Here is an 8919-nt window from a genome sequence, read left to right on the forward strand (position 1 = left end):
ACGGGAATGACGCCTATGGCTATGCCATATGGTCGCAGAAGTTAACTACTGCAACATGCAGAAAGTCCCTTAACCACACAGTGCGCCGAGTGAGTCTGAAAAAGATCCACGGGTTCAGTGCTGTACTGCAGTTAACAAACATTAAAAAATAATTATAAGTTTGCATAGCCACTGTATAACTAATATAGGTTGCGTGGCTGAAGTCGGACACAGCAGATTCCACCAAACATATAAACACAAGTATGATTCCAGGACGGCATGATTACAGTTGAAAGCTACTAGGCAACACCAGCTGTACAAAACTAGCTGCCTTCATTCTTTATTTGGACCTAACTATGCACAGAGAAACCACCCTTTACACGTTTTTACTAATAACTTCGAAAGGAGTCTTTTCTGGCATGACTCGTTTTCTATGGGCGGCAGTACCCTCTCCAATATGGCATTACAGGCAAGCAAACTAGGGCAGGAGGCCCAACACCAAAGCCCATATTTCTATTAATGGTCATCATTCTTGTCATTATTGCTTAGTAAAACAGTGATTTTAGTGTGAAAATACTTCCCTACTCGTGGAGAACCATATTTCAAAATTAATGAACGCCTAATCTTGTGACTAAACTTTTAGAGAGGAAAAGGAACTTTTTTTCTGTACTTTGTTTTCCAAAAAAGACTAAAATTTTTCCAGTCGATTTTCCATTAATCAAATGACAAGTAACTATACGCTTATGTCACACCCCTTTCCCCGGGCCCGACCAACACTTATTTTATTCGGCTTATGGTTTGCTTGGCTTATGACACTTGGTTCCATAGTAATATATGTGGCATTCGCCGCCCTGATTTTACCCCGCCCTTTTGATGGTTATGGTACTGCCTTCCTTTCTATATTTTCACTGCCTACTCCACCTCTTTTCCATGAATAATTATTTCATTCCAGCCTCACCAGACCACGCCCATTTTCCTTATTGTCCCTACCTTTGTCGTCACTTTTGCCGTGTGTGGCTTGTAGTCTCCAGAAAGACTGGTTTTACACTTCTGTCTGCAGTAAACAAACTACGTGTCTTCAGAGAGACACCAACCATGAGGCGGCAGCCTGACGTGCAGAAGCACGGCACTGAACCAGTCCATAGTGCATGCAAGAGCTACGTGTTCGGGACTGACTGGACCGGAAAGATGTTCCCAAAGCGGAGCGCGTTCGTGCTTGTTGATGTGTTCTGCTTGGCGCTGGGTGAGTGGCTTAGTGAACGGGATCATAGCGGGGTACCAAGGTTGATAAGGATAAACGAGCGTTGTTAGGTACAAGTTGATAAGAACAAATAAGCGTTGTTAGGTGCATCACTATTTTGTGGAAATTGGCATTATGGGATTCACATGGTCTTTTGTGGGGTAGCTGATTTACCCCTTTTTTTTTTTACACAGAAACTGGAATACCGTCAGTAACGTGTTGCTTTACTTCTTGTGTCTTTATTGTAATGTCTTTTATAAAAGTAATACGGACATGTAGAGAATCGTACAGCGTCAGGGGAAAAAGGTTGCTGATAATTACTGTAAAGTGTGCCACATCACAATAAGTCTGCTTTTATGTGTTTCCCTTCAACCTGTGTATAGATGTGCCTTTGATAGTGAATATTTATCTTTGACATGAGACTGTACAATGTAGGTATTGATTGTGTTTTTTTTGTTTTGTTTTCAAATATGGGTCGCTCACTTAAAGACTTTGGGACATGCTAAAACCCTACAGTATAACTGTGGGGAAGTTTATATTTAGCATTTGATTTATAAAGGGTGCTGGCATCACTAATTATTGGGAGTTTTAGTAGGAAAATAAATTGTATACTTCAATAGATGTTCTTTGTGTATATGTGTATCTGCGTGGGGTGATTTTTTTAAACATCCCGTATTTTGTTACCCAAGGGCAAACTGTTGAATGTTGTAATCGTGTATCATAAAGTCTTGAACATTAATTGTGGTGTAAAAAAATAAAAAGCCAAGAAACAAAAATCGAACACCTAGATATTATTTTCTGTTTACATTTCTCAGTTTATAGAGCTTGTTAAATAATGGCAGCATCTCTTCTGTGGACCGTATCTGTCTTTGTGGTGGTAACAATGACATTTCTGATTAGGGGTGTTTAATAAGAATTGGCCAGATATGGGAAAACTGTGCACAATTGACTTCTTTATGTCTAGAAGATAATGTGATCATTGCTAGTCAGACGACTTGTATCATCTTCCATACAGCTCTGTCTTTGACACTGCTGTTTGAATTTTATTAACAGATGTGTAGATAGTTTACTTCCTTTGTGTTATTACTTGAACAAAGGCAACCGTCAAGAAAATAGTTATTAAAAAGTGGCAGGACTTCAGATGTTTTGTTGAATATTTTATGTTCAATAACATTTTTCAGGATTTTATTTTCATCTTTTGGTACTGTAATGACTTGTATATTTGCGTGGCTGTTTCAGTAGATCAAATTAAAACTAAGATAGACACCTATTTTATTTGTTAAAAATATTTCTCTTCCAAGTGGATAGGTCTTGCAGTATGTGTAGTTGCTTTGTTTTCTTTTTGCTGACGCATCTTTCTTTGTGGTCTTCATTTTCTGGCTGATGAAATATAATAGTACACTGTGTGTGTCTGTACTCATTGGCTGTGCAGCATATCTCTCAAGTTGTAAAGGATTCCACAAAGCAAGTTACACTGGTGTGAGACATACCACATATATGTTTAGTGTGTAGTGCAAAACTGAAAACGTGCATCTCCTGTCATGGCAGACAGGAGATACTGTGTAAATGAGTATGGCTTTATGTACTGTAGTCTAGTGTGTTCTTGTTGTACATACATGAACTGAGCTTAACGACTGTTTTTGGTGGATTGCTCAGTATTCTTAGCTCGGTCAATGACATGTGGTATAAATTATATTTCTTGGCAAACTCTCACATAATTTAAGTTTACCCCCTTCTCCAGCTATATCTTTGTGTGCAGTAAGTTTTGGATCCATTATGTGTGCTTTCATTCAATGGGATAGTGCACACAAGTCAAGACATTATTTAATTTTTGTTATACAGAGATTTAGACAATGCATGGTGATTTCAAACATTTGTCAGAGCTTAATATGATTAAAGTAAAAATATGTATCTATTTGTCCTTCAACGGTTGGTATTATGGTAATTTATTTCCAGGTATGTCTTGAGAGATTAACTTCAAAAAGTAAAACAAAAGTTATTCAAATGTCTGTCAGCAGGTAATGTCGATGCTTTTGCTTCCCATTTTTTATATGCCTACAAGACCATGTTTGTAAATAAAGATACTCAAGGTACCAAAGGAAGAATCTTGAGATTTCAAAATGTGGTACATTGCTTATACCAGCTGATAGAAGCATAAAGTTGCATTAAAGCAGCAACCTCATTTGAAGAGATCTGGGAGAAGAGGCTGAAAGAGCTGTAGTGGACACCATACAGATGTAGTGGTTGCATTCATTTGTCCTGGAAACAACATACAGACATGATGACTCTTTTGGAGAAGGAAGGAGTAGGGCATGGAAAGTTATAAAGGAAGGCAGAAGAAATTGAGCAGGTTCTGAAGAGAGCTGCTTTGAGCAAATTAACAGTAGGGCAATGATGATAGGAATTTATTAAAGCTGGAAAGGAGAACGCTAAACCGATGAGACCAAGGAGAAGATGCCCAGGAAAACAGGAGTCCAGACTGGTGAGAAGAGTGCTGAGACTCCTTGCCACCTCTAGTGAATGAAGATGGACAGCCAAAAGATGAGAAGGCAGTGGAGGAGGTGCTTTAATAAGGGGAACACAGAAATGGGATAGGTGAGGTTTATGAACTGCTACATGGAAGTTTCAGCCTTTTGGTAAATATGTACATAATATTTAGAAAATGCACAGTTTTTGGGCCTCTTAATGTTTAGATTGAATGCTTTCATTCTTCCTTCATTTTAAACTACACTCGCACTGAAAAGTTTTAACCTTTGTATTGATGTACTGCAGAAAAGAAAATAAAGAAGTACGTTAACAGTTATGTGAAATAGTGGATAGTGGTATTTCTTATTTTTCTCCACACGTGTAATCAAATTTGTAAAAAAGGTTTTGTAAAACACTTTGTTATTGACAGTTCCACAAGTCAAGAATGATGTAATGGCTGTTGTATATATGGCTTAGTACTACATTGTTTTTAACCATTGTGATTTCACTTATTGATGCATGATATAGCAGTTTTAACTATAGTCTTTATAAGTCCATGTAAATGATGGTTACTAGTGGTGTCTGTATAGATATTAAAATGTAGCTTTGTACTGAGGTGCCCACTGTGCTTGAGGCATTTCGTTGTACCTCTACCTGCACCCTTCTTTTTTTGCTTACCGTGTTGTAAGGTCATACAGTACTGTACTACAATACGGTGACCACACAATACTGTAGATTATATGCATGACGACTTATTTATTTTGTTTTTATTTATTTCATTTTTTTGACCAGGTAAAAACTCTGGTGTGAAAACCCTTTCCAGGTATGACCAGGCCAACTGTCATTAAGACATAAACCTAGTACAACAGAAATGTGGCTGCAAATGGCAATAGTAAATTGAGAATAGAATGTATTAGTTGGCAGTGAGAGGCTATGATGTTTATCTCTGCAGTATAACATAAATTGTGTTTCAGACTAGAATGAGGACAGTAAGGCAAGGGCGTTCTGCTTTGCAGTGTTGACTCTAAAGTTGGAACAGGTGGAACACCTTTCCTTGGTTGTGCAGAGAAGGATGATGGCAGGATTCGGAACTAGGTGTAGAGGGGATCCAGGACAAACCAAACATCTAAGGTAAGTGCAGGTAAACAGAGAACAGAAGAAAAAATGGGAAAGTCCACAGTGGCTGTGGCACAACCACACGTTGATCAAGATTTGACACATGAACGGTTAAGGAGAAGTCATTTTAAACCAAAAGTGAATGTCCGATTGTGAGACCTCAGGATAGTGGGCTGTATGTAGATTCACATTGTTTGTTGGAAATATAGAAAAATCTTCATTCTGTAATATAAAGGTAGGTAGGAACAGTTGCAGTAGATATAATCTAACAAGTCTGATGCACTGACAGCTGTATAAATATTACATTGTGCAAGTAGTTGTGGCAATGGAAACATGAACCACAAAGAGTTACTACAGATGATGGTCATAATCGGACTGGATCTTTCTGTACCACTCCTTAGCAGGTAGGAGTGAGAAAAGCAGGTGATGTAGCTAAAGGAAAAAAAAAATCCCAGCGGTAGTAGTACTCTTTTTGAAGTGACCACACCTTTTGATTACAGTGCTCTGCAGCCACAGTGTTACAGGTTTATAGTGTGCAGACTGATAACCTAATGTTTGCATATTACAAGTATAACCAATAATCGGAGGTCATAATTAAGCCCTGTACATGGTATCTGTGTGGTAAAGACCTTAATCGTTATGGCAACCATTCCCTATATAGAATGATCAAGACATGCAAGCAGAAATTACTGTATTATGCAGGATGATCACTGTGATAGTTTAGTAGCCCAGGGAGTAGCAGGGCAAATAAAAAAAAAAATGCAAACATGTTTCGTGTACTAGAACAGGTAAGCAGAAGGAGGCAGTCCTTGGTATGTCACATGTTCTGAGAAGAATACACTTGGCAGACAAAAAGATGGGGTGGTACTAATTTAATAAAGTTTATTGTGTCCCAACATAGGAGTTGTCAAACATTAGAGACTGCAATACTGATTTCATAATCTGTAAATATGTCCCAGTTTAGGGTCTGTTTTCCCACAGCATTGTAAAAACTGTAAACATTTGGAGAAATTAATCAAGAGGTATAAACTTTTTTTTTTTTGCTAGACTAGTCAGGTTTTAGAAAAACAAATTTTTGGAAAGTGACTCAGTAGGTGGTGCAAAGAAACTATATCAGGTTGCAAGGCAAAGACGGAAAGATAAAGAAGATAGTTAGACACCTTCGAAAGGGATGCCAGCAACAACCTGCTCACCAGTCCACAGGACATCAAAGGCAGATGGAAGGAGTATTTCCAGCAGCTTCTGAATGAAGAAAACGCCATAGAAGTTGCACTGCCCTAGAAATAGCCTATGATGAGAGAAGAAGAGTCCACCCTAGAAGACGTAAGAATAGCACTAAGGAAAATAAAGTCAGGGAAAGCAGCAAGCTCAGATGAGGTCACAGCAGATATGATAAAAATGTTGGGTGAGACAGGAGAATTAACATTTGAGAATGGCAGGAAGTGGCAGCTCTGCAGGAAATGTTGAGTTGCATTGAGGGAGGGGGAAGGAAGTGAATTAAAGCCTCTGTTAGAAGAAAAGGAAATGTAAGAAGAAGTAACCCCGCTTGGCTATAGATGGTGGTATGGGATTATAAATCAAAAAAGCGAAGGCTTTGGGAGTGATGTTAGATGGGAAGAAATAGACTTAAGTTGAAGTTTAACAAAGGCATACGTTATGATTTAACAAGTTGATGTGGCCCTAAAGGTGAATGCGGTGAGGTGTGTGTGACGTGTATAAAATATAATATATAAGCAGAACATTCAAATACTTTGAAGACTATAGTATGATTGATTGATATTAGAGTGCTAGAAAAATGAAGAGGAAATTTAACGAGGCAAAAATGCTGCTTGACTTCACTTCAGTGTTTAGAAGGGAACAGCAGGGCAGAGGACTGATATCAAGAAAGGCAAGAACAGATTGGGACTGATCACCCTCTGTCAGGCTGTCTTCTCTCATAAAATGTTTGATTTTTTTTCTGTTAAATGATTCAGGATAAAATCAGTTAGTAATGCCAGGCATTGGAATTTCATTCTTCCTGTTGTTCAGAAGATGCTTTTTGATTCAAATCTTGTTGCTCTATTAACTTTGTGAGTTAGTGATATTTAAAAAAAGTCTCCTGATTTTTAGGCATTTGCCCCAACACCCCCAATTAGTTTTCGCTTTTTCCAGAATTCTTCAGCAGGGAAGTTGAGAGGTACAGTAGATAGGAGAGAATGTTTAGGGAAGTATTTAAGAAATCTTTGCCCTTTAGGAAGATAATGCCATGGACATAACATTTTCTAGTGTTAACTAATAGTTCTATTACTTCTTGGCAGACCAGCACTTAAACTGTGTAGGTGATCCTTGGGAAACAGAAAATGGAATGATCAATCATACCTCTCAACTGTACAGATTTTCGTCTCATATTTTTGGTGGTACTTCATAAAATTGTGGTTTTCTGGCAAATAATTGGTCAATCACTAAAGACTGAAGCGGTTAACATTGTCGCCTCACAGCAAGAGGTTCTCTCGTTCGATTCTCAGCTGGAGCGCCTTCTGTGCAGAGTCTGCATGTCCTCCCCGCGGTCAAGTGACGTTTAAAGACATGCAGGTAAATGCATGCATGAATGGGTGTTCCTTCTTTGAAGGTTGGGCGTCAGGCTGGCAACTCGGCACTGTAAAAATCCACTGCCAGTCATTAGTGGACCAGGATTCCACCCCTAACTGGGAAAAGCCAAAAACATTACTTTTAGTAAAGACTGAAGTCCGAAAATAATAACAGAGAATTCATGCTAATGCAAAACTTGTTATTCTATCAACTTTGTTTGTAAGAGCAATATTTAAAATTGTTCCTATTTGCCCCCACACACACACACACACACAGTTTTTATGGCTTTGTTTTTTTTTTTTTTTTTGCTCTAAGAGGTTGAGAGGTATGGAGTGATGCAACAGGACTTCAGGATGGTAGCAGTAATGTTTTTGCACAAATGTGATCCTCCAGAAGACAGGCAATTACAGGTGGTCAGATTGGATTATATTCCAAAGAGAGTGGTTTCTATGTCTCTTCATGTGTAGACTTATTCATGTCACATCTTCAAATGAAAGTTAGCCTTACCTCTGTTATACTACAAGGCATAATTAATAATTAAAAAAGATGAAATGCTGTTATAGCATATACTGGGAAAAGAGCAGAGATTTGATTAAAAAATGCAGAGCAGTACTGTGTTGCCCTTATTGTGAGATTCTGAAAATACCCAATGTTTGAACTGGATAGGGGTGTTGTGAGGGGCAAATAAAAGTAAAGAATACTTCAATATAAGGGGTTGCTGCACGCTCAAGTTGTATTCTTCAGTTGGGACGTTATACCAAGGCTTCTTCTACTTGAGCTGTTGGTAGCTCAGGTGGGTGTTAAAGATCCCTGTGACACTCATTGAGAAGCAAGGGGTGGCGGTCTCATATGTTGTGGCCTTTCTCTTATTCCATATGAATACCACCTTGAGTCTGTCTCCCCAAAAGTGTTGCATACAGAGTGGGACTAACCTGCTCAACAAAAATAAGCTAATTAACTAAATAAAACAAATAACTGTGGTTATGTAGTTAGCATGCCGCAAGTCAGACAAAGTTTGGCACCCTCTGGTAAACTGGAGGCTTGACATTGTGAGCTGAGGGTCTCTGTATTGAAAGAACCATGTTATATTTGTGAAGGGCCATTCATGTTGCTTTTCTGGCCCTGGGTCTGTGGAATTGTTTAGAACAGACTAGATTTATACTCTAGAGAAGGTGGATTTAGTTTTGGAATAGACATAATGGGACACCTGTAGGTTGAAAAGTTCTACAGACTACCAATAACAGAGGAATAAAAGAGAATTTTGATTAGCATAATTTTACATCTGCTTGCATTTGTCACTAAACCACATCCTAAGTTTGTTCTGTAAATCATTTTGCATGAGTCGTAATTTGATTGCTGTTACCTTTGTAGCCAAGTACACAGGTTAATTGCTAGCTCCAGTAAGTCTTTTTTTTAAATACTTTTCTGATTGGTTGCAGACTCCAGTAGTTTGCTTTTAAAGTAGTAGTATTTTATTTTTTCATTCCAGTGTAGATTTAGTCATGGGGAGAACATTTCTGCAGCAGAGTTAATAGTGATCGTGTTTAAGT

The 8919-nt window shown here is 38.3% G+C and overlaps 1 protein-coding gene across 1 annotated transcript in view; it reads left to right on the top strand.

Annotated features, from left to right (window-relative positions):
* The first annotated feature begins 1082 nt into the window (after nucleotides 1-1082).
* The window catches only part of PLPP2 (phospholipid phosphatase 2), a 387929-nt gene continuing 380092 nt past the window's right edge, over nucleotides 1083-8919 (top strand). Inside the window, exon 1 of the mRNA XM_044053752.1 lies at nucleotides 1083-1222. Coding sequence (XP_043909687.1) covers nucleotides 1168-1222 — 55 coding nt within the window. The 5' untranslated portion in view covers nucleotides 1083-1167. The remainder of the gene's footprint in view (nucleotides 1223-8919) is intronic.

The sequence above is a fragment of the Protopterus annectens genome, chromosome 13.part0 (genome assembly GCF_019279795.1).
Source record: "Protopterus annectens isolate FY-2018-M chromosome 13.part0, PAN1.0, whole genome shotgun sequence".
Lineage (NCBI taxonomy): Eukaryota > Metazoa > Chordata > Ceratodontiformes > Protopteridae > Protopterus > Protopterus annectens.